Here is a 27,341-nt window from a genome sequence, read left to right as displayed (position 1 = left end):
CTGGTTCACTGCTTGTCCTTCTTTCCACCCTAACCATCAGGAACACCACACAAGACCTGGCATTTTGGGGATGCTCTGATCCAATCGTCTAGCAATCACCCTTGTCAAAGGACACTCCACAAATCCTTAAAGGGACATTCTAGCAAGTGTTATTATGTGGCCAGTTGTTTAGCAATGATGCTGTAGACGTCAGATGGCTATGCCTGCTCTTCATGATCTGCTGGAGGCTGGTGTTACTATACTGCAGATGTGGTTTTAGCAGTTACCGATAACCTGCCCATCTGTATTTTATATGGAAAGATAGCCACTAATGCTGGAGTATTATCAATAATAGGAGTATTATCAATATTTCTCTTGTTTTCAGTTAGGTATAGGTGGCATAGTGGAAACCTCATAGAAATTGTTATTAATCGTACAGATGTGTGAGTTTGCTAGCCCCATACTATTCAAGTTCATGGCATAAAGCTATTTATATGGAATATTGCTAATTTGTATAGACACAACTATTTCTAAATGACGCAGGAAATGTTATTAGTGAGCCGTACACAAGGTCATATAAACTAACATTTCTTTATCTTACTACTGTAAAGGCATTACTGATATCATTAGGCTAAATATCTCCAATGAAAGAATAACAATTGAAAAGACTTGTTCTGTTTCCTAAAATTATTTTAAGAATGGATGGTATAAGACAAAGCTCCTTATGATTAAGCAAACTGAAAGACATTTCCCCGCTAATGAGGACTACTTTCATATAGAGGGGAGGACCACTCATCAAGGATGTTATGAATGCTTTGTTTCCTATTGTCTTTTTTTATAACATAAAGTTTGGGGAAATGAGTCAAATTCCTGAAATCTACTATGTAGGCAAGTGGAAAAATGCAAGGTGTAAAAATAATAACATGAAATGTACCAGCTGTGGTTTGTGGCCAACACTGGGTTTCTGTAGACATCTCTAATGCTTACGGTAACAAGAACCATTGTCTCTGGCACTCCACCTTTTACAAGATGTTTGCTTTGAAAGTGTTCTTCTATTTTATCCTATAAATTAGGATTAAAAGTCCATTGGGTGGTTTTAGACTTGCAACTTTTATCATCCTAATACCTTATGGGACTGAAATCTATTTTGTGGTTGCACCTAGCTCCCTGTAGTTGTTCAGCACTTATACAACTTGACGCCATTTTCCAGACCACACTTGTATCTTTGTACTTTAGGTTTACCATGGATTACTTCCAATGCTTTGGGAGAATGGGCACTGAAATAGATATCAGGGCTTTACGTTGGTGCCTTTCGCAGACCCAGCAGATTTCAAAACAAATTATTCTATGGTTTCAACTAAAAACTGTCTTATGGCAACCAAAAAGCGAGGAGACTGACCTGAGGCCATACATTTTTTTGAAACATTTAGTGCCATCTGCCTACACTCAATGAATGCCAAGCATTTTGGCAAAAAGCAGGCTTGCCAAGAGTCAAGTCAAAGCCGGACAGCCATCTTGCATGATATTGGGATGACTACAAATCATCTTTCCTCCATAGCTTGGAGTTCAGTCTATGAACACTCTTATGCATGCCAACCAATTTGGCAATAAGCATGCTTGCCAAGTTTCAAGTCAAACCCTGTCAGCCATCTTGTATGACTACAAATCCGCTTTCCTCCAATCTGAAGAAAGTAGCTCATTCAAAGAAGATAAGTCAAGCTCTTCTAAAACGTAGTATTTAGAGCAACATATTCCCTAATGCCTTGGAATATTAGATTGTGTATGTCTTTATAAAGCAGATTAGCCTTCTCCGGCCAATATGAAGGCATTACTCAGTTCACCGTTCTGCAGCACTGACAGAGCAGACATGTAAATAGATATGGTCAGTGTAGACATTACAGATAACGAGAGGATTTCAAGGACCAATTAACATTTACTGTCCACTTAACTCTCTCTTCATTGCAAAGCAAGACGCTTAGTGGTTTCAGGCCGAGGCCAGCTCCCCTAAAGTCAAATTATGTCATTAAACCAATGCTCAATTACTACCCATAATAGCATCCAAGAGGCATCGTATAGAAGGAGCTGGTGTCATAAAAATAAAACGGCATCTCTTATGACCAAAAGGTAATCATTCTTAAACTTAACGAGGGTCAGGATTCCAGAACTACTGGCAAAGTAAAAGCAGCCATTTACACCGCATGTGATTACAAGCACAGTTGGAAATCAAGCCTCTTGTCTCACATGCTGTCAAAACACGGCCATAAATATATACCTGTAGTCTTCAGCAGAAAACAGAAATCATGCAATCAAGGACTATACAGAAATTATAGGGATATGTAAATAACCATTTACTGCTGTGGCTGGGCATTGAAGGTAAAAGCGAAGGGAAGTGTGCCTTGAACAATGCCACTCGTAATGAGCCCCTGGCACATCTGACTGACAGGCAGCATTATCCACACAAGACAGGTTAGAATGAAACAAATGGCGGAGCTGTTCAGAGAGGAAAATAATAGAAATCTGTGTTCATTAGAACATTCTTCTGAATTTCCGAGGATTCTTTCTAACGGAAAGCGTAGAATGGTGCGAAGATATAACCTAAGTGAGTCGCGGAAACAGAAAAAGTCTTAGCTTTTTGCTACCAAGTAACGCATCTGATGTAGGAACAACCTCTGGTGCACATTTTGGACACATATATCTGGCCAAAGATATGACTGAACAGTAAATAGGTCTCTTGCCAGTAGATTGAACCAGTATTTCTCAACTCCAGTCCTCAGGGCCCACCTACCGGCCATGTTTTCAGGATTTCCTTAGTATTGAGCAGGTGATGTAATTAGTGTCCATGCATCAGGACTTACCACAGGTATTCATTCCGTGGGATATTCTCAAATCATGACCGAGAGGTGGGCCCTGAGGACTGGAGTTGAGGAACACTGGATTGAACCATAAGCATGCATAGATTTACTTTAGAGGCAGCCATATTGACAAAGCTTGTAGAAGGACCCTATTATACTCTACCAAGAGGGTCAGTGCAATTAAATAGTACATTGTGCTGACCTCTATCTGCAAGCAGGTGGAAATGATCATGAGTTGAATGCATAAAGCAGTGAATATCCCAGCAGGGTCCTAGCAAAAATAGCGAGAGGACAAGAATTTACTATTATTTTAACCCTTTTAACTAATACATGGCTTATATTTAATAGATTATCTGACTAGATGCAGCAAATGGTTGATGTTTCTAAACTTCAAAGTGCCAAAAACTGATCTAGTTGTTAGATACGTTGCAGTTCCTTCACTCTGCTTCTATTCTGAGGAGCATAAGTGCAATAAAAATGAGCCAGCTTGCAACACTCACTGACAAAAGCATCTAGAGGGTCACACTGTAGGTCCTCCTTAGACTGTCTGATCGAGAGGGTCCCCACTGGTGACGGACATTCATGGTCAAATAAAGTCAATAGGGTGTTCACTAATGTCTAAGAGCAGAGACTTGCTGATTACCACAGTAGCTACAGGTAGCCGTACACAGTGGTCTAAAGTTAGTCAAAATTGACAATTTCAACCAAAACAACTGTTCATCTGGTCATGTTCAACAACAAACTATCACAAACAACACAAGGTTGTCATCTGGAAAGAAATTGGATGTGCTTAAAATTTTGGTTTGATAGTCTCATGTCCACAAACAATCTTTTTGTGAAATGTCCTGGAAAGAATGAATGTAACAGCCAAGTTGGGGGGGGATCTGAATAGCTGCATTGGCAAAATCAGATGATCATACATTCAACTGTTGGCAATCATCTGCCTACTTTTATCTAATTGTGTATAGCCACCTTAATAAAGGGAAGTGCTGATCACAGGAACCCTTTGGGTTTCCTCATCATGCCCATTTAGTAAAGGTAACAAAAGGTCGTGTAAACCAGGCAACTCTCATAACAGATAATCTTTAACCTGACTCCCAGACTTTTCAGAAGAAAGATTTGCTGAATGCTGACAATTTCCACAAGAGCAAATATTTCAACTAAACTATTATCTACTCCTAAGCAAACACACATTTTGCACACATTGCTTACCGTGTTTACATTTTTTGCAATCAGTCTGTAGGAGTCACATTTTGGACGGTCCTTTACATGGGCAAATTTCTGCCCGGTAACGAGCACGTTGACCAGCGCTGGTTTAAGGATTTTCCCATGCTGGAAAGAGCAATCGAATCATTCATTTGGCTCTTTGTTTATGTTATTGTCGGCAGCACGTCCCCTGTTTACACGAGGCGATGTGCTCATTTTTATACCGGCATAAAAGATCCGATCTGTCGACCGATGACTTATCAGAGGCACTTAACCGGAAAGGTCTGGAAACGGCGGTCTGGGAAGTCATGCAATTCGGATATGAGAGCCATTTCCATCAGAACGATCCTCACTGCAGGCGAGCAGGAGTGTCACTGTTGCCTGGTGATGACTCTCACGAGTGCACTACGCAGCAATAGTAGCCAGCACTACCAGGAGCATTGACCGACCGTGCCATCAATAGTTTTTATGACAGTGCGATGAAAAGCAGTGATAAGCAATAGTTTTATCATTTTTTACTGACCATTTCTTTATTTACATCAGCCATGCTACTGGCAGTAAAGCGGTATTATGTCTACACAGATTCTTCACTTTAAACTGGTCCAAACCTACTGCTACCATTGAACTGTGTTATTACATGGAGCCCCAATCTCATATGCAGTATGCACTAAAGACATACACTTAACTGAACTACTAAACTAGTGGTCTTCAATCTGTGGCAGTGGAAAGCTGTAGGTTGCAGACCACTACATGTGACCACAGCTGACTCCACACTTTGTAGTTGAGTCATAGAACTGTCATGTGGTTCCTGTTTACATCTGCTAACTTACTACGCACATTAAAAAAAAAAAAGCCCTCTGGGGTCTAAGATGTATTTTGTGTGTACAGAAGGCACGCTACCTGAGTGAGCACATGGTATGCCGATTTTAGGTCTAGACTCTGACAATGATCAGCGATTGCTTGTAAATTCCTATCCATATTTGTTTTTTAGAGGATTAGAACATGCAAACACATTCCCCTTTGAAGCTTCCATTAGCTGACCCCCTAATTAGGCTTTAACCTGCATTTTATGCTTTTATTAACCTGGGCCCTATAATAAAAACGGGAAACGTTAAAATAAAAAACAAATAAGTTACCTACTCTTGTTCATATATGGTGAGGTGGCCAGCTCGCCAGACGCGCATTGTTACTGAATTTACAGAACACACGTCCAGGGCAATTTAACCCTTTGAGGGCAATATTTCAGGAAACAAGTGGGTGGTTACTAATAATGATTCTAAATTAAAGTTCTACTAGGATGGATATTGAATAGTTTTCAGAACACACCTGGGGTACACAGCACCAAATATACCATGTTCTTGGACTCTCATTTCGTGTAAAATGCGATTTGTTATAAAAAGCATAGTCCGAATGGTTAAACTGGTTGTTAACTCAAAGGCAAGGTAGGTGCTTACTGCTGGTGCCAAACCATGTGGGCTGTTTTCTCTTGATGTCTATGGAAGATCTCACTGGCAGTAAACAAAAACCTGCTGTACATTGTCCACCCTGCTTTAGCCAAACCTGAACATACTCAGTCAATAAACATAATGGGTTCCATACCAACAAGACCCTTTTGGTAGATGTTCTATTGGTACCTAGGTACAACCACACAGTCAGGTTTCTGCCAAAATCATCTTAAAAGGTGAGAAATTAAAAGGATAGATATGACATCTTTTTTGAATTTGCTCCTGGTTCTGACCTCCAAATGCTAAAAAACCTGACCATGTCGCTGGAGCCTCTGAGCTTCTAGAACAATCATGGGGGGGGTAAGGATCTTGGCAACCGCCCCCCCCCCCCCACCCCTCCTGAGCAGACTTGTGAAGAAAAACATACCTACCTGCTTCTCACTTCCTGTTTGACGCCATTGCAGCCAATCACAGGCCGCATTGGTGGCATGCTTCCCCTTGTCCCATGGTCTTGTGATGCAAGGTAAGCAGGTGACTGCTGTGGCCAGCGATTGGCTGCAGAGGCATCAAATAGGAAGTATACATCCAGAGAGCCCAGCAGAGCACCTGAGGACATAGAGAGAAGGAGCAAATATGTATGCTTTTCATCACAGGCCTGCTCAGGAGGACGGGTTGCCAAACAACCTCCCAAAGGCCCACAACCCCTTTAAAGTGGATCTACACCTTCTGTTATCTGCTGGTGTGCCATAACTTTGTGTCTGAAGGTGTCATTAATAGCTCCTACTGCTGAGGTCCCATGATGGGTTTAATAGTACTAATGCAGTCTACAAATCAATGAATAGTAAACAGAGACTAAGCATGGTCTGACTGGTACTCGTATACATGGTTAAACTGGTCAATACTCCAAAGCAGGAGTAATTTAAGGAGCCAGGTAGCCAATGTGCCTAGGTAGTTGCTGCTAGTGCCAAGCTACGCCGGTTGTTTTCTCTTCATGTCTATGGGAGGACTCACTGGCAAGAAAAAAGAATCTTGGACTAAGTAGCCCCTAAAGCCTTCAGTATTGTCCACCCCTGGTTTGCCCACACCTGAACATACCCAGTCAGAACTATTTCGGTAAATGTTCTATTGGTATCTGAGTATGGCCACACGGTCAGGTTTCTTTATACAGTTTTGGAAGTGAGAATCAGTGGATCATAAAAGGAGAGAAAGTATAAATGATGCTTCCTCTTAGACTACTTTCACACTAGCGTTTTTACTGGATCCGGCAGGATTCAGCAAAAAACGCTTCCGTTACTGATAATACAAACATCTGCATTCATTATGAACGGATCCGGTTGTATTATCTTTAACATTCCCAAGACGGATCCGTCATGAACTCCATTAAAGTCAATGGGGGACGGATCAGTTTTCTATTGTGGCAGAGAAAATGAATTCGTCCCCATTGACTTGGGGGTCATGCCGGATCCGTCTTGCTCCGCATCTCAGGACGGAAAGCAAACTACAACATGTTGCGGTTTGCTCTCCGGTATGAGAATGCAACTAAACGGAACGGAATGCATTTTGGAGCATTACATTCTGTGCAGTTCAGTTTTGTCCCCATTGACAAAGAATGGGGACAAAACTGAAGCGTTTTTTGTTTCCGGTATTGAGCCCCTATGACGGAACTCAATACCGGAAAACTAAAACACTAGTGTGAAAGTATCCTTAATTGAACTCTCTCCTGGTTTTGACTTCCAAAACTGAATCAGGAAACCTGAACATGCGGCCGTACCCTCTGAGTTTCTAGAACAGGCATCTCAAACTGCGGCCCTCCAGCTGTTGCAAAAATACAACTCACAGCATGCCCGGACAGCCTACAGGTATCAGCCTACAGCAGGGCATTGTGGGAGTTGTAGTTTTACAACAGCTGGATGGCCGCAGTTTGAGATGCCTGTTCTAGAACAATTAAGGCTGGTACTGAACCTTAAAGTGGACCTGCACCTTCTGTTATCTGCCGGTGTGTCACAGCTCGCTGTCAGAAGGCGGCACTGGTAGGTCCTACTGCGGGGGCAATATGTAAATGTGTAAACTCAAATCTGGGTACCACTTTCTGAATATGACATACGGCAAATGATCTATGCATTTACACATATGACTGCAAACCTCTGCCAAGCATATTATTAGTAGATGAATCCCAGTACGTTAGTACACCCTGAGCAAAAATGTATAACGTTCAGAAACTGCTGTTCCAAAGGAAAGCTAAAGACGAATAAATGTAGAGTTGTGAGATAAAATCACAACATGGGGTAAATAGCGTAATCCCTGTGCTGCTGTTACGGGCTGCTTCCTAAATCACCTATATGTTTCTTTACAGGCCACTAATCCAGGAAATCTCCAGTGATCACCTATAATGAATGATTAAAAAAAAAAAAAAGGAACAAAGAGTCCTAGCGGTCTCCAACAGTAAACCACCAGTCCACCCTCTGCTATGCGAAAGACCAGAAGACGCATAAAGAAGGTCTATGGTAGAAGGTCGTTTACTGAGCAGGGAAGGGGCAATTTGTGTTGTTGTCCCAGTCTCTTATCTCCAGTCTGGTCACCGTAACAACATAAGGAAGGTAGTCATGTTCTAGGACCTTGTACATGTCTTAGGTTTCACTAAGTTTTCATTCACTTCCAAGGCAACCATTCAGAAGTACAAAACAGACACAAATGACCAATTGACCGGCGGTGCATACATTCCAGGACAGACCTAATAACAGAGTCTCCTTTCCATCAGGTTCAGGGCAAACAGATATTCCTGAATTACCTGAACGTTCAAGCCTCAGCAGCACTCTATGGATGAAGTGGTGTCACCATGTCAAGTGAGATGAGCTGATCTCAGATGGTCAATGAATAATGAAGGGCAGAAGATTGCTAATTCATTGGCTAGGTGACATATGTAACGTGCCTAGGTGGCTTGCACGCAGAGCATGACATGATTTTGCTGGCACACAACACACGGTCGTTATAAAATGCAAATTACTGGTAAGTTTATGAGTCTTCAGCAGGATACGGTTAATGATGGGACTTGTAAAGTGTACGCAAAAAGCAGTCTGCCCCAGGGCACCAGGAATACCTACTAGGAGACTGGCTTTACCCAAAACCAGAACCAGGTTCCAATCAATCAAATCCAAATAATGTTACTATCGTGGGAATCATTTTACGTGAAAAACTGGCATAAGAAGTCATTGTCCTTGTCAGCCTGAAGCATCATCTCTGAACCAGGGACAACTTTAGAGATTTTGCACAGGAACGACCAGTACAGAGGTCTCAATCCGCCAAATCTTTGACCCCAGATATAAGGGTTTTCCCCAGATAGGACAATAGATTTTTCTACTATCCTAAGGAAAGGGCACTGATTTCAGTGATTTTCCCCATCATTTACACAATGTTTGCATCTTCCACATGTCAGACAATATAACGGAGCTGTGCTAGCTACCACCAGAATAGGGTCCGAATTTCTGACAACAAGGATAGCCTTGCAGCTTGTTATTCCAGCCATCAAGTTGTCAGAAACCCCAACAGAAATGCTGAACCCCAATGTGATCAGACACATCGATAGCACTGAGCCCTGAGGAAAAACGGGATCCATAGGGGTAACTGCACACAAGCCGGATTTACCTGCTGTTTCCTGTGCCAAGTGCCTGACATTTTCCGTATCTTACATACACATTGCATATTTCGCAGAAATTGACCCGCTGTGTGGATTTGAAACTCCGCAGCATGTCAACTGTATCTGCGATTACACACTTTATATGGAGCGATTGTCCCCATAGGGTAAACGAAAAAAATCGGTACCAAAATCAGATAAAATTTGCACAAAAAAAAACAACGCTATACATAGTATCGATTTCACGTGGATTTTCTGCATACAATTCAGCAATATGTGCAGGTAGCCTAAGTGTTCAGATCTACAGAGAGGACCAACCTGACTGCATCCCCCAAGTCACCTAAAACAGCAGCCAGTCATCCTCATGATGGTACACAGCGCAAAGTACTTGTAAAAGCTCCAAAAGTCTCCACCAGCAATTGCTGTGGAACTACAAGTGCCAGATCTCCTACTGGGGGAACGTGTCCTGCCACATGCAAGCTGCCAACCTACATGACACGCCAGTCAGCAGCCTGGTAGCACAGGACGTTAATAATTACATAGAGTCTAGATAAGGTGATCAACGCAGGGATAAACCCCCCGCCTGCCAGCACGACCAGTCAGCTCCACAGTACCAGGCGATCTCCAGCTCGGGGTGACAAGGGTTAATAAAGTTTGCAGACCGATGGGTGACAGTCCCTGCCAGCAGTAAAATGCCCAAAGTGCAGCTGACCTGTGTGATAGGTGACCAGCAGCAGCAGGCACAGCACATCCCAGCCCATGATGAGCGCCCAGGAGGGAGGCTGCCTCATAGCGCCGACTCCTCTGTCGTCTTCTAGCTCTCTCCCCGAGCAGCAGTTACTACAAGTGACCTCCTCACCAGGAGCACTCAGCAAGGTAGTCAGAGCGCCCCAGCCCCGCCCCTCCTCCCTGACCCCGCCCCACGCCCCGCCCACCGACCATGCTGCCTGCTCAGAGCACAACACGGCAGAGGCTTTGGAGGTGACAGAGGAGAGCAGTGCTGTGTGCTCATCCCAGTGTACAGACAGCGCAGAGCTGTGCTTCAGAGGTGCCTCAGTGATAGCATCACTTATACCATCAAATATCAGGGAGACCTTCACACCCCTTTAAGGAAGTGAAATACTTCTTGTAAGGGCTCATGCCCACCAGCGTAATGGCTCCGTGTCCACAATGTACAGGCACTGTTTGCGGATGCGGACCTATTGACTTGATACAGCCAAAGATATAACATGTTTTATCAAGAGCGTAGAGCTTCTGACCTGTGCCTCCGTTCCGCAAAAGTGCCCGTATATTGCGGTCCGGCCGTTTACGGTCATTGAGCCAGTGCGCTCGTGTGCATTAGCCCTAAGGCTGCATTCATACATTGCAGTTTTGCAGTTGTTTGCTTTTGGAGAAATTGCATATATAAGGGCTCATGCACACGAATGTATTTAGTTTCCGTTCAGTTTTTTTATCGTTCATTTCAATAGGGCTTGAAAAAAAACGGAAATTACTCTGTGTTCATTCCGTGTCCGTTCCACAAAAAAAATAGAACATGTGCTATTCTTGTCCATTTTACGGACAAGGACAGCCATTTAAAAAAAAATAAAATGCAACACGGACGTCACACTGTCATCTGTTAATTTTTTTTTTGCAGATCCGTGTTTTGCGATATGCCCCCATTGTCTGAGATGGGAATACCCCTTTAAGCCTGAACACATGTAGAAAATCCAGCTTTTGCATGCAGTTCTTCAGGAATCAGCAACCTCCAGCTTTTCTGAAACTACAACTCCCAGCATGCTCCATTCACTTCTATGGGAGTTAGGCCTCTTGCACACAAGCGTTTTTTCTGTTTACGTTCCGTTTTTTGCGTTCCGTATACGGAACAATTCATTTCAATGGATCTGCAAAAGAAACGGAAGGTAGTACGTATGCCTTCCGTTTCCGTATTTCCATTCCGTTCAAAGATAGAACATGTCCTATTATTGTCCGCATAACGGACAAGGATAGTACTGTTCTATCAGGGGCCTGCTGTTCTGATCCGCAAAAAAATCAGAATGCACACAGACGTCACCCGTATTTTTTGCGGATGCGTTTTTTGCGGACCGCAAAATACAGAAAAAGCCATACGGCCGTGTGCAAGAGGCTTTTCAAGAACAGCCAAGCAAGTGTGCATGCTTGGAGTTGTAGTTTCACAGCAGCTGGATTGCTGACTCCTACAGTGCTGCAACAAATCTGCAAAAAGTCCCCAGCGGAGGCACAACACCCCGATCCCTTCATGAGCATCTTACCCCACCGCAGTGCCCCCTGGCACACTTTTAATTCTCTATGACATCAAAGGTCTCCATGTTACCAACTGAAAACCGCATGTTTTTGTTTCATCAGGACGCCCCCTGGACGTACATGTCATGGAGGACTTCTCATTGAGACTCCACCACCACCACGAGACACGGGACAGAGTCATTGCGGCAGAACATTCATCCCTGGGTACCTTCATACAAATGATCCCATCAGTACCATGGTAGACTAAACTGGCCGACAGGGAGTTAGTGTTTCCAATCTGGGCAACCACAGAAGTATGCCGGTGGACATCACGAACATTTTACATTTCTGACGACTTTTATCTCGTGTATGGGGGTCATGAAGCGGTAGTCCAAGATAATTAAAATTGTTGAACCCCCCCCATTCCCCCTCATTTGCCTGAAATAAAAGATGATGTTATACTCACTTATTTCTCTCCTCGTTGGCTGCCGCAGTCATGTATTTCGTACTGGCACGTCACCGCTGCAGAACCAGGACCGGACCAGCACCATAGAGAATAGCGCTGGGCAAAGGGGTGCCTATAACATAGGCACTCGTCCGAGATTCCCTGAGGAGTACACTGTGGTCACATGTATTTCATGGACAGCTTTCTCCGAATGTCATTTTCTCCGGCAAAGGAAACGTCTGAATGGCCGCAGCGTCCCCAGAAAAATCAGCTGTTTGCCGGAGGTCTCGAAGATGTTTCCATATCAACTAGGTTGCCTGAGACGTCTGCTTTATAAACTAAAACGTGTGGTGGCCGGAGTCAATGAGGCCACGTTCACATCTCCGGTGAACGTTTCCGTCAGCCTACTGGAGTTCAACCGGATCCTGTGTTGCTGGATTCTACAGATCACCACCGGATCCCTATTGGCCATAAAGGCATCCTGTGGTGATCCAGTCACTTTCCGGCAGGAATGCTGGGTTTGGGCCAGAAAAATACCGCTGCCGGCATTTACACCAGTACAGCCCACTGGATCAGGCATGCCAGAGATGTGAACGCGGCCTGACGGAAAGTAGACAAGACCTGCTGCTAAGGGCTCATTCACACGACCGTATGAATGGGTCCACATCTTGTGGAACGCGTGCGGACCCATTCATTTCAATGGGACCGCACAAGATGTGGACACAGCACGGTCACGTGACACGCGGACACAGCACGGTCACGTGAATGCATCCGTATCCAGGAGAAAACGTAAGGCTGCTTTCAAATTCAAAAGATGAAGTACATCATTAAAAATCTTATTCATAAAAGCGAATAAAATCTGAGATGAAAAAAATTCAGCACAAAGGCCTATTTAGGGTACTTTCACACATGCGGCAGAGGATTCCGGACGCAAACGGATGCATTTGTGAGATGGATCCGGACCTGTCTCACAAATGCATTGCAATACCGGATCCGTCTTTCCGTTTGTCATCCGGAAAAACAGATCTGGTGTTTATTTTTTTCTCATTTTTAAAGGTCTGTGCATACACAGGCCGCAAGACTGGATCCGTTTTGCCGGAACACTTGGGGCCGGATCCGGCATTAATGCATTTCAATGGCAATTAATACCAGATTTCTCCAGCCAAAAAACGTAAAAGGTACTGAACTGATGCATCCTGAACGGATTGCTCTCCATTCAGAATGCATTAGGATAAAACTGATCCGTTTTTTCTGGTATTGAGCCCCAAGGACGGAACTCAATACCGGAAAACAGAAACGCTAGTGTGAAAGTACCCTAAAGAAAACACGTGAATTATGAATTTGAGGTAAAGCGCCATAGACTATGCGGATATTTCAGTCAGTGTGGCCAATATCAGTACGTGGGACTGCATACTTTTGTGGACATCACAGACATTTTGACAGAATTGTGTAATGACGATTTATTTCCACAACTGCTTGTTATTAGGTTTTTACAGCCCCCATAGAGCCTAGTGCAGTCACCAGCGCTTTAGCGGGACTTTTCCCTCCTCAGGAGACGCCGCACACAAAGGCCTCCATATCTGATCCTATCTGCCGCATGTTAGACCCTGAGGGGGCGGCTGGCGCGGGCTGATGGAGAGGAGAGAGCCGCAGCAGGTCCAGCAGGGGGCGCTGTGCAGCGGCTCGGCGCTGCTGAGTGACTGGGGAATCTTCCCATTGTGTGCGCTGTCCTCCTCCTCCTGTAATGTAAACACATCCCGGCTGTTACCCTGCGCATGCCCCTTGTCCTGTGAAGTTTATCACCGTTTATGTGTCAACATTGTAGTAACCCCCTCCCCTCCTCCTCCTCCTTCTCAAGACAGTGTTAGTCCCGAGACTCCCATGATAATAGGTTATTCCAGACGAAATGAACTATTTTCAGTTTGGCAAGGATGCATGTCCCCCCCCAGCCCCCTAGTCACTTTATTTCAGTAATTATTTTTAGGTAACAAGCATGGAGTCATGACAGGATTATCAAACCTGATGCAAAGGCAGGAGCTCATAGCAGGCAGATTCCATGTGTAGTTGCCCATAGCAACCAACCCAATGGCAGATGTCATTTTCTGTCAGAGCAATGAAGGTTTCATTGGTTGCTATGGACGAGTACCTCACTTCTCCCCCGGTTCTGTGCTTTTATATACAGTCATTTCTGCATGACGTTTTCCATGGACGCGGTGTATCAGAACCACCTCCCAGAAACTGTCCTTGTTGCACATACCAGTCAGCTTTCATTTGTAGATGGCATTGGAAACATAGGGGGACATTTATTAAGACCGGCTTTTTAAGTTGGTCTTAGTTTCTCCCTCTGCGCTTCCGTCAGATCCGTCTTATTGATGGTGAGGCACATAAATTAGGCACATCTGTGGCAGTCCGTACGCCTGGAGTAAAAAAGACACCAGCCCCTGACAGGCATAGTTTATAGCTAACATTTGCACCTGTTTCCAGGCACAAATTTAAGTAAATTTGCTGGGGCTGGCCCCCGACACGCCCCTATCACGTCCAACTGGCGCACACAGCGCAAAACCGGCTGTGCGACAGAATGGCTCAGAAAAAGGGACTTGCAACACTTTTTTATGTCTAAATGTGTTGCGAGTCCCTCAGTAAATGTGCCCCATAGACTCCGAGGCAACAAGGAAACTTTTAGGGGTTGTCTGCGCGGAGTATTCACTGCTCAAGTGCCCTGTCTGGACATGTCGCCACTGAGCCCAGGCATTGGCTGCAGCAGCGCCCGTGAGCCTCTCCGCCTGGAAGTTTACCTAATGGGGACTGCATAAAGGGGCCCAGGGAGCCAGAATTGAGTGGTTGGGGGGAGAAGATGAGTATAGCAGGCTGGGGTTAAAATTTTAAAAAGTGGACAAAGCTGGGAAAAAATATTTAACCCCTTAGTGACCAGCTTTTTATTAGCCAAAAGGACCAAGTGCTATAACTTTTTTAATTTTTTCCTGTCAATGTAGCCCTATGAGGGCTTGTTTTTTCTGGGACAAGTTGTAACTTTTAAAGGTGCCATTTTGGTGTACACATAAGGCTGCTTTCACACTAGCGTTCGGGTGTCCGCTCGTGAGCTCCGTTTGAAGGGGCTCACGAGCGGACCCGAACGCAGCCGTCCAGCCCTTATGCAGTCTGAATGGAGCGGATCCGCTCAGACTGCATCAGTCTGGCGGCGTTCAGCCTCCGCTCCGCTCGCCTCCGCACGGACAGGCGGACAGCTGAACGCTGCTTGCAGCGTTCGGGTGTCCGCCTGGCCGTGCGGAGGCGTGCGGATCCGTCCAGACTTACAATGTAAGTCAATGGGGACGGATCCGTTTGAAGATGCCACAATATGGCTCAATCTTCAAGCCGATTCGGCCCCCATTGACTTTACATTGAAAGTCTGGACGGATCCGTCCGAGGCTATTTTCACACTTAGCTTTTTTTTGCCATTTTAATGCAGACGGATCCGTTCTGAACGGAGCCACCGTCTGCATTAATATGAGCGGATCCGTTCAGAACGGATCCGCCCGAACGCTAGTGTGAAAGTAGCCTAACTCGACGATTAACTTTTTTTAACTCTTTCTGTGAGCGGGATGAGAAAAAAGCAGCAATAAACCTCTTTCACACGGTCAGTATTTGGCCGGTATTTTTGCATCCATATTTGTAAGCTATAACCAGGCGTCGGTGCAAAACACAGAGGAGGCACAAATATTTCTATGATACCTTTTCTCTGTAGGTTCCACTCCTGGCTTTGACTTAGGCCGAATGCACACGGCCGTTGTTCACGGCCGTGAGCGGTCCGTGGAACCGCGGCCTGGATTCCTGCTGAGAGCAGGAGAGCACGGCGTCATTGGTTGCCATGACGCCGTGCGCTCCCTGCTGCCGCCGCAGTACAGTGATACACTGGTATGATATATACCAGTGTATTACTGTACTGTGGCGGCAGCAGGGAGCGCACGGCGTCATAGCAACCAATGACGCTGTGCGCTCCTGCTCTCAGCAGGAATCCAGGCCGCGGTTCCACGGACCGCTCATGGCCGTGTGCATTCGGCCTTACAAATACTGACCAAATAATGAGTGTGTGAAAGAGGCCATACTGCCACTAAGTTTTTGCATTATAAATTTAGCTGTGTTCATTTTTCAGCATAATTAACATGATATCTTTATTCTCTGGGTCAGTACGATTACAGGGATACCAAATACGTATAATTTTTTTAAGCTTTACTACTTTTGCACAATAAAAACTTTAAAAAAAAAATGAAGAAAATGTTTTTGCATTGCCGCATCCCAAGAACCATAACTGTTTTATTTTTCTTTCTACGGAGCTCGGTAAGGGCTTGGTTTTTGCAGGATGACTTGTAGTTTTTATTGGTATCATTATGGGGTATGTAACACTTTTTGAGAGCTTTTTATTCATTTTTTTTTTGTGGCCAGCAATTCTGGCTTTTTTATTTTTTTTTTACTTCGTGCCGCTGGTGTTCTTCAGTCTATCATGGTTTTCAGTTCTGACAGATGTGAACAGAACATAAAGCTGCAAACATTTAACGCAATTTTCAGATTCCTCAGATTGGTGGCAATTGTCATTTTTGAGATTGCTGAGTGTCACCCATACATCATGTAGCATCGTTTATCATTTGAACGTGTACATCTCAGTAAAATAACAGGGCACATATGAATTGGGAATGGGAATTTGTTAAGATCATTGTTTCCTAGCCCAGTCTAATCTGAAGTGCGCTGGAGTAAAGGTGGATTTAGACCGTCAGATTGACGGGAACGAATATTCCTGCGAATGCTCATTCCTGACCGCTTGTTCATCAGGTGAAATGATTGTTAGTGCAGGCACCTAAATTATCTGGGCAGCTGATTTACGGTCTAAAGAGCGATCTGCTGCCCACAAACAGATGCAGATGTATGAGCGATCGCAATAACAACCGCTCATCCTCATACTGTGGAGGTGATCGCTTCATGTAAGGAGCGCTTCATTCACAACAATCTGCTGCTCATCTGCCTGTGTAGATCCACCTTTAGATGAGGCAAATGTATTAAACAGCAGATAAGTCTGGTCTATCATTAGTAGTCCTTGTGCCACAATTTGCAATAGAATTTACGTAAATTTCTCAAGTACTGTGGCTCAGCTCCCATTCACTTCATTTTTACTAAAGCTGTATGCTGGTTTTCTGGTGCACTAAAGTCTCTAATTTTTTCACTAAGGAACAGGGTCTCCTCAACCCGACACATTTACCATAATTTGTGCCACAAAAATAAAATTAATTAAAACCAAAATCTACACCAGCTTCTTAATAATAAATTAATTATCATCAGATTTATCATCCCTCAAATGCCAGTTTTCTGTAATGAAAAAGCTGAAAACCCGGGGCTGCTAAATCTACATTGCCCTCCCCACTTTCCAAAAAATAAGGGCATGGTGGTTTGTGGTCAGCACCATCAGTACATTTCTCATCATTTACGGTGGTTTTCGATCATTACGCCGCTATGGGCTGGCGTAGATTTCATTTTAGGCCTCCTGCACACGACGGTATGTCTTTTTCAGTGTTTTGCGGTCAGTTTTTTTTTTCCGTTGTGTTTCCGTTTCTCTTCTGTTTTTCCATATGGCATATACAGTATACAGTAATTACATAGAAAAAATTGGGCTGGGCATAACATTTTCAATAGATGGTTCCGCAAAAAACGGAAACGGAAGACATACGGATGCATTTCCGTATGTGTTCCATTTTTTTGCGGACCTATTGACTTGAATGGAGCCACGGAACATGATTTGCGGGCAATAATAGGACATGTTCTATCTTTCAACGGAACGGAAATACGGAAACGGAATGCATTCAGAGTACATTCCGTTTTTTTTGAGGAACCATTGAAATGAATTGTTCCGTATACGGACCGTATACTGAACTAAAAAAACGGCCCATAAACGGAAAAATAACAAAACGGTCATGTGAAAGAGGCCTTAGGCACATGTGCCTTGTGATAAATTAAGTGCATACTCCAGAGGCACAGGGGATAAAACGCAATTTTACAAAATTCCTCCCAGTGTGTCTTACAGACTTCTTATTAAAACTGGTGCATATAAAGACAGTCTTTAGTAAATGTGTCCTTTGTGTCTATTTTACAACTCCCATTGAATTTGAAATTTAAGAGTGCCCTGCAGAAACGCTGATCATGGGAGTCATGCCCTTCCCCAACAAATGAATGAGCGACCATGGAATACATCTTTGAAGATGCTCTGTGCTCTGACTATGAAGTCAAGCACACGTGCAGTGTACTCAGGGCCTGCAGGGCAGCACGGACAGTTACTACAGATTTGTATTACAGAGCCATGATATGATGACTGTGTACTGAGAATATCTTTATTACACAGTATTCAATGTAAATTGGCATGATTTTATTTCTCTCAGATTATATAAAGAATTGGTGTAAGTATGGTTCTATAGGTTTTTATAGGTGCTGCAAAGAAGACCTACCACCACAAAATGCAGTGCAATCTAGGAGGAGCTGAGGAGATTGATTTATAGTTTTTCAGGCAAATATTCAGTAACATTTTTAATTTATACATTTAAAGGCGTTATTTGAAACTAAATCAGACCTCCAGATGTGGCCAACCTATGGTGTTGATGATACTCACCTGGTCCCCACTGCTGGATTCGGTTTGTGACCTGCTCCCCTTGCATCACAAAAATCTCACGTTACACAAGGAGAGCAGGTCACCGATGTGGCTTGTGATTGGCTGCAGTGGTCATGTGTCCCCTCATCGGCGGATGTTGATATAGGCGCAGAGGGGAGAGGAAGCGCCAGTCCGGGAGCCACGCAGATTGAATCCAGTGGCAGGGACCAGGTGAGTATCATCACCACTGTATGTCGGCCACTTCTGGACTGTGGCGGAGCTTGATAAAAAGATAAGGAAACTTGCATAGGCTGTAGTGGCAATTCATTGCAATCTGTACGGGAAGCAGTCTGAAGTTCTCATGCTTAAGTCCCCCAGGGGAACATAAAAAGAGGTTTTTAAAAATATAAGAAAACAAAATTCAAATCACCTTTTTCCACATATTAAAATTAAATCTAAATAAAAACAACATTAGCACTGCTGCTCCCCAAAATGCCCATACTATTAAAATATACAACTATTTATCCTTAACGGAATTTTTTTAATCAAAATGTCTGATTTGCCGTTTTTTTTTTCCATTGCTTTGCTTCACAAAAAAGGAATAAAAGTGTTCAAAAAGTCATACACACTCTAAAATAATATCAGTAAAAATTACAGATCACCTCACAAAATAATGAGCCCTCACACAGCTCCGCAGACAGAAATGTAAAAAAGTTATGGAAGTCAGAATATGGCGATGCAAAGAAAAAAACTTTTTTCCAAAGTTTAGATATTTGTAAGTATTAAAAGACAAGAAAAACTATATAAATGTGGTATCGCCATAATCATACTGACCCAGAGAATGAAGGTAACAGGTAAGTTTTAGCGAATAGAGAATGTGGTAAAAATGAAACCCACAAAACAGCTTCTCATTACATTCTATGCAATTTTAAATGATGCCATTAGAAAGTACAACTTGAGCTGCAAATAAACAAGCCCTCTTATGGCAATGTAAATGGGAAAAAATATAAAAAAGTTATGGCTCCAGGAAGGCAGGGAGTAAAAAACTAGAAGGTAAAAAAATGAAAAATCTAAAGGTCTTGAAGGGCTTAAATCTCTACTATTTCTGACTTCAGTTGTACACAGGAGCAGTCTTATCAGTGATTGATAGCAGTGATTGTGACTTCAAAGATAGCTGCCAGGTGTGGTATGAGATAAATGTATACATTTCAGGTTTTACTGAATCTTTTCCCTCAAAAGTATATATATCTGCTGCAATCTGCTCCTGCTCTACAGTATAACATCCTCCCCGCTGATTACGCAGCATTTTCTATAGACAGACCTTCTCTAAAGGGGTTATGCAGTATTTTTATATTGATAGCCTAATGGTCTATCCACAGGATAGGTCATCATTATCTGTGGGAGTTCAACAGTTGCTACAGTGTTGGGAGTCAATGGGGACGGAGCGGCAGTCCGGGGATACAAAGTCACTAGCGGCAGGACGGATCCGACAGGCTGTTCACTCAACGGAACAGCCTGCCGGAGGTCCGTGCCGCTAGTGTGAAAACAGCCTTAGGCTTCGTTCACATCACCGTTCAGCCTTTCCGTTGTCCTGCTCCGTTTAGGGGCAGGAGAACGGAAAGGACAGAAAAGGCACATAACTGACGCCAAACTGAGTCAAGCGGAGCCCTAAGGACCCCATAGACTATAATGGGTTCCGTTATGTTTCTGCTCAGAAGATGATTTTTAAGCTGAGACAAAAGTTGTGCATGCAGGACTTTTGTCTCCGCTTAAAAATCATGTTCTGAGCGGAAACATAACGGACCCCATTATAGTCTATGGGGTCCTAAGGGCTCCGCTTTGACTCAGTTTGGCGTCAGTTATGTGCTTATCTGTCCTTTCCGTTCTCCTGCCCCTAAACGGAGCAGGACAGCGGAAAGGCTGAACGGTGATGTGAACGAAGCCTTACCCTTAGCTCAGACCTCCATCAGACATTAAAAAAAATTCCCTCTCCTGCTCCGGACAGCGCTGGCACTCTGCAGGATCCACTCACTGATCCTTGCTCTTCTTCCAGCCCACGCTGCACTGTAAACTGACGATGTACAGCCACAGGTCAAAGTTGTGCGCAGTCAGGACGGACTGCAGAGCAGGGCACGGAGGAAGAGCAGGGAGCGGCGAGTACAGTGCTCTGTGCTTCCTTCACTGCTCCCCGCACATGCTAATGACCAATTGCATAATGAAAGTGGTCATTAGCATTCGGCTATATGACGCACTGCCACTTTTCCCTCACATTTGACAGAAAAACGTGCGTCTTATAGTCCGAAAGATACGGTACATTTACAGATACAACACTTTTGTAATTGTTTGATATTAACTAGTGCAGGAAAAACAAATATCAGTATTTTATGATTGGCTTATATAAATATAAACCTGAAAAACTGGTATAAGATGTAAATGTAACAGAGGGTATTCTATGACTGTAAAGGACGTTATTTTTACATTCACCAATGCAGCAAACACGTAAGTCATTAAACAACACATTTCTTTTAGTGGATAGGTCATATGGCAAATTGGAGAAGGTAACCTTTACTTTGCCTCAGGGCTATTAAAATACCATCCCAGAAATACATATTGAATTACCGTTTTCGTTATATAAAATGGTGAGTTCATTATAACTCTATTACTTGTATTGACTTAAACTTTATATGAAACAAGATCATTTATGCAAAGCACATCATTCAGCTGTCAGACTGCAGATTTTTTTTATAATTTTTTTTTCAGAACATAAATTGTCATTTTGTGTTTGTCAATGAAAATTTATTTTTCCTATTTTATTTCTTGAAAATTACAATTTTATGCAAATCTTATGAATTGAGTAATCATCAAACCCTTCACCCCCGCTAATCAGCCGCTCAGGTGTTGCTCCGGTGCTGGAAATAGGTGCCAGAATAGGTGTACAGAGCTGGTTACTGTAGTGCTTCTCCAATCACTACAGTGGGAACAGTGCTGCACTAACCAGCTCCATGTATTTCAGAATGGTGTCGTTCCGTCACCTATTTCCCAAGCAGCTGATTGGTGGGGGTGTGATCTGTCCATGCTGTATGTCTTTTGGCCGCAGGATCCAAATACATCCGATTACTACTGATTCATGGCCCACACCTGTAGTTGTCGAGCTGCATCTGTACCAAGTAATTTGTATAATACACATGCAGATCCCACAGTTGCACTGCACTACGTAAAGGCGCATTTAGGCTACTTTCACATTTGCGTTCGGGGCTCCGCTTGTGAGTTCCGTTTAAAGGCTCTCACAAGCGGCCCCTAACGCATCCGTCCAGCCCTAATACATTCTGAGTGGATGCGGCTCCGCTCAGAATGCATCAGTCTGGCAGCGTTTGGGCTCCGCTCCGCTCAGCAGGCGGACACCTGAACGCATGCTTGCAGCGTTCGGGTGTCCGCCTGGCCGTGCGGAGGCAAACGGATCCGTCCAGACTTACAATGGAAGTCAATGGGGGCGGATCCGTTTGAATTTGACACAATATGGCAAAATTTTCAAACGGATCCGTCCCCCATTGACTTTTTAATGTAAAGTCAGGGCGGATCCGTCTGCGGCTACTTTCACACTTAGAATTTTTTTTACAATATAATGCAGACGGATCCGTTCTGAACGGAGCCACCGTCTGCATTATATGAGCGGATCCGTCTCAGACGTATCTGCTCTGAACGCAAGTGTGAAAGTAGCCTTACACGCACTGTTCATTCCTGACAGTCGGCTGCTCTCTCAATGGAGATGAAGAGCTGCATTTACATGCAGTGATCTCCTCCACTGTATGAGTACGAGGGATCACTATTACGATCGCTCATCCTCATACGGATGCATTGTTTCTGGGCAGCAGATCGCTGTTTAGACCTCATGATCTCCTGCCTTGAAATAATAATTTAGGTGCCTGTACAAATGACAGGATAGAATCTGCAGCACATTTAGACAGGCAAACAATCGGGCGTATTGTATGTATAGTCACTACTTCTGATGTCCATCCATATTCTGTTTATTCTGCTCTTTTGCCCCTCGCTGCACCTATAAACAAGGCCAGTGGTGTTCTTTGCAGCTGCGGCCACTACATATGACATCACTGAAAATGGCTGTCTTGCCTCCGCCATCCTACCGCCATTGCACGCTTCCTTCTTTTCTTCTACTGTGCAGACTCCACAACAAGTGTTCAGGGTCTGTGCAGAATAAACAATGTCTGCAATGGACGTACAAGGGCTGTCACAGTGCGCCCTCTCTCTTCACTTGGCAGCTTTGCCTTATTGGGCCTTGGTGGACAGTGCATGATTTTAGATTTAGATTTTTTAAAATAGATAGTGAGATGGAAAATTAAAACAAAAATTATCAAAAATGTAAAAAAAAATATAAAAAAATGTTTCACATATAATTGTGATTTATACAATAGATTATTTTCTGATGAAACATTCCCTTTAAAAATCAATATTAAATCTGCAGTGGCCGCATCGATGCTGTATCATATCGCCTTATCCTTGGGATATGCTCACAAGGCATATTTTTAATGAGGATTTTGACATGTCTTCCACAGTGCAATTTGCATAAGAATGCCTAACATAACTGTCTTGTTGAAGTAATTAGAAATCTGCACCATGGAAAATATAGAGCTGATTTTTCAACCCAGAAAAAAAAATTATGCCAATTTTCGCTGCTGTGTCTTATTGAATAGGTCTAAATCGATGGTCCAATCCATGGTAGTGTAAGACCAGGGCAGAAATTCAAGAATCAGCCTTGGATTTCTGCCACGAATGGCACGGCTGTGCTGCAGAAGCTGTTACACCCTAACAGATAACTGTAAGAGTAAACTGAGATATGTGATATCTACGATTATCGGCATTGTGTGGGGATTGTTAGGTCACCCTAATTTTGAGTATTGATCCCACTGCTGGTGACGGATTCCCTTTAAGTAATGTACTAACACCTCATACAATAACTTCAAATCAAAATTTGCTTGAGAACTGTGTGAAGAATTTCTAGTTCATAAACCTGGCCATAGACACTACATTAAGGACAGGCCAGCCAAACCCACTGATTTCGGTCGGACCGACTGACCATTTAAAATTTTTGGGGGCTTCCTAAGTCTCCTTAAACAGCAAAAGTCAGGCAAATTTGGCAGTTTGATTTAATCATGTCCGATCCTCATATTCTCAAGAAGATAACCTTCTGTCAGAGGAGTTTGGTAGAGGCTTTTTCCCTGCTCCCCTTGCACCGAGGGTGCATGTATGACTTGTTCAGCTACCTACTGTAATCATTCATATAGCGTTTAAGCCTGCAGGGCTTTCCATTGAGGATATACCTCTGAATCCTCGAAAACAATATTTGGAAGTTTACCGCAAGCAATACATTGACTTTAAGGGGTTAAATGGAGTTCATCTTGGGACTCTGTTGGACCCCTTTTTTCCATTCTTTTTTATTGTATGCCAAAAATGCAGAAAGGAATGGAAAACGGGTGAAATGTAGCCCAAGGATAAATCTTTGAACTCTGTTTAACCCATTAAAGTCAATATATCCTTTGCGGTGTATGAATACCTTTTTTTCTGGTATTCAGATGTATACCCCAGACATATGCTGGGTTTATGCAGCCCGATTGTCAAGCAGATTATCAGGGACCAACGTTCCTACGAATGCTCGTTCCCAATAACCTGCCCGTGGAAAGGTGCAGCCGATCACTCAATTTATTGGAAACAATCGTTCGTTCCTGGGCAGCAGATCATGCTGTCTAGACAGCACTCTACTGCCCGGAAACAATGCAGCTGTATGAGGTCGAGCAATCGCAGTAGTGATTGCTCCCTCTCATACTGTGGAGGTGATCGCTGCTTGTAAATGCAACCCTTCACCCCCACTCAATGAGCAGCCAGTAGTTAGGAAGGAACTCTTTCTTCCTTCCCGATAATCAGCTGCTTAGAGTTTTTTTTTAAGTTTCCATGACAAATTCTTAGTAGACTGTGAATATGTAGTCTGTGAATATGATGCTGGTTACTGCTCTCACTGACGGGATAGCTACCTCTTTATAATAGTCATGTTGTTGTATTGGTGAATGAACACTGGAACATTGTTAATAGTATCAGCAAAACCAAGAGTGGATGTTTCCTTTTATTGCGCAGGGCTATTACAAATACAAAAATGTATTTCTAGGCAAATCAAGTGTGTATTTTAGTGGACATGAATAATGGCAAACATTTTTATGAGCCACAAATATGCATAGTGTAGTTGTCAAATCCACTTCCCAACCTCTTCCATCAGGTCATACAAAGTGCATTACTCAGCATGGCTTACAATAGGTACAGGTGAAAGTGTCTCCCATGCTAATGAGAAGTCTTCGTGTCTAGCCTGATGCATGATGGGAGTCAAATTCAGAATAATAAAATGTATGTATTACCTATTTTCCAATTGCCTTATCTATTTAACTTATGGATGTATAATGTTGCTAATGTTCCAATATACTGGTTTGCAGTATTTTCTAAAATACTTTATACTCTATCTTTCGAGTCCTGCTTGTACTTGGTGTCTTTAGTAAAGAGAAATGTTCCTCTGTTCAGTCTTGTACTAACAAAAATCACCTGCCTGCTGCTACTGCTAGGAGGCTGATCTGTATGCAACTCCAATTCCTATCAATAGAAGCCATATCTACTGTAGCTTTATACAGATCTGCCCTCTAGTGGTGACAATAGATAGCCAAGATCTTTATAACTATGTACACCAGAAACTAGTGCAACAGTGCTAAAAAGACAGAAGACATAAAATACAACTATGCCTCCCAACTTTAAAAGAATACAAAGTGCGAAAACTTCTACAGTGGTTATAGCGTGGCATGGCTATGTCTTTTTACATTAAGCTATGCCTTTAACCAGGCACAATCCCCGTCCATACACGCACAATCCCATCCAGTAATGATGCCCCCTTACACGATAAAGATGCCCCCTTAGTGACATAGTATCTTATTTATACCTGATTATTACCCTCACTCAGGATTATTCCCACTTAGTGCCTTCTTTTGCACAGAGGAGATAGGAAATTTAAAGCATAACTATTACTAATGTCCTTAAAATAGTGGAATAGCCCCACACACAATGTGAAAATAGACACCAACAGCTTAAAAAGTTAAAAGGATTTTTCAAGACTTTAATTCTCAGTTCTCTCTCTTAATAATCAGTGGAGGTCCAACACCCAGGACCCTTCCGATCAGCTGTTTGAGAAGGAATTGGCGCTGCACCTAGGCCACGTGACCAATTAATATGTCGTCAGTGGCCAGGAAAAAGCTGAGAGAAGCTTCTCAAACAGCTGATCGATGGGGGTCCCTGGGGGCAAACCCCACTGATCAGATACTGATAAACTATCCTGTGCATAGGTCATCAGTTCTAAAGTCTCTGAAAACTTCTTTAAGTCAACTCATTTTTGTATAATCAGTAATCGATCGGATAACATACCCTAGACCAGTGATGACTAACCTTGGCACTCCAGCTGTGGTAAAACTACAACTCCCAAGATGCCCCCTTGCTTGGCTGCTCCCAGAACTCTATAGAAATAAATGGAGCATGCTGGCAGTCGTAGTTTCACCACAGCTGGAGTGCCAAGGTTAGCCATCACTGCCCTAGACCAATAAATTGGAATGGTGTTAGTGGGTGGTATATGAGGGTACAATCCCAATCCCAGCTTCACGCTGACCAGAAAGACTTAAGGTACGGTCTACTATAAATTTGGGACCTACAGCATAAATAATAATAATAAAATTATAATAAGGCTGTGATTGTCTCCTCATATACCACCTGACTGGTAACACCTTTCCAATTTTCTTTGTTTTAGGGTATGGTATCCGATTTTTGGAGTGATCATCTGACACAGAAGATTTTTATCAGCTTTGGAGGCTATCCCTGCTTCATGTTTTTTGGTAATTATAAGTTGTTGATATCTATGTGTACACTGTGTTTGAGACTATTCCACTATGTTAAGGCATAGTAAAAGTTATGTTTTAAATTTCCAGTCTTCCCTGTGTAAAGAAATAAATTAATATGATGCCACCCTAGTGCCCTCTCAGAATATAGTAAGGGCATGTCTACAACCAGGGAAGGCAACATCTGTGAATCACTGGATTTGTCTGGACTTGTCTGTTTGGTAAATAATTGTATTCCACAAAAAGTATACAAAAAGTCTTTGTGTTGCCCAGAGCTATTGACAACTGGGTATTACCATTCCCTATGTTAAGGATGTCCCTATATACAGTCTAATACTGTCAGCGATGATTGGACATTGTCAGTGTGTAGGGAAGCCCTTTTGACAAGCGGAATATAGTTGCCAATTGTCTCAAATTTAGGGGGACTGTCCTGGCAAATGTGTACTGTCCAAGGATGGAACTGGATGGAGTAAACACAAACCCCACCCATAAATGAATGTCCCCATGGGCAGGGCTTAGATGCCCCTATTTTACCAACTGAAACATTGGTATGGAGGAATGTAACAGCCAGTTGTAAATTTATTTATATAAGCAGATCTTGCATGTGTCTTAAGGCCCCCATACACATTAGTGTACTAGCTAAACCAGCTTAGAATGGCAGATTCAGCCCACAGTTCAATGTGTATGGTATGGCAAAGTGGTAGTTGGAAAATGGAGGGGGGGATCTATGTATGGTTAGGGGTGTGACTAATTTAGGGGTCTGGTCTTAATTATTTTAGGGGACTGGAGTATGAATTACCGTATTTTTCTTTCCATAAGACCCATTGGATCATAAGACACACCTAGGATGTTAAGGAAGAAAATAATAAATAAATAAAATATTTTTCATCAGAACACCAAATCAGGCCCCCAATGCTCATCAGACCTTACATCAGACTTGGGAGATCTCAGTTCAGATCTCAGTTCAGACCCCGATCCTCATC

At 43.2% G+C, this 27,341-nt stretch overlaps 1 protein-coding gene across 3 annotated transcripts in view; it reads right to left on the bottom strand.

Moving 5' to 3' along the window:
- KIT (KIT proto-oncogene, receptor tyrosine kinase) overlaps positions 1-9,968 on the bottom strand; it is a 53,464-nt gene extending 43,496 nt beyond the window's left edge. For 2 of the 3 annotated variants that reach the window (XM_044299188.1, XM_044299197.1), the window contains exon 1: positions 9,826-9,968. In XM_044299188.1, the coding sequence (XP_044155123.1) occupies positions 9,826-9,904 (79 nt within the window). In that variant the 5' untranslated portion in view covers positions 9,905-9,968. The remainder of the gene's footprint in view (positions 1-9,825) is intronic. The other variant, XM_044299206.1, reaches the window with a different exon arrangement.
- Positions 9,969-27,341: the final 17,373 nt, after the last annotated feature.

Source organism: Bufo gargarizans, chromosome 1 (genome assembly GCF_014858855.1).
Source record: "Bufo gargarizans isolate SCDJY-AF-19 chromosome 1, ASM1485885v1, whole genome shotgun sequence".
Taxonomy (NCBI): Eukaryota; Metazoa; Chordata; class Amphibia; order Anura; family Bufonidae; genus Bufo; species Bufo gargarizans.
The sequence above is the reverse complement of the archived record's forward strand: the minus strand, read 5'-3'. Positions and strand labels throughout refer to the sequence as shown.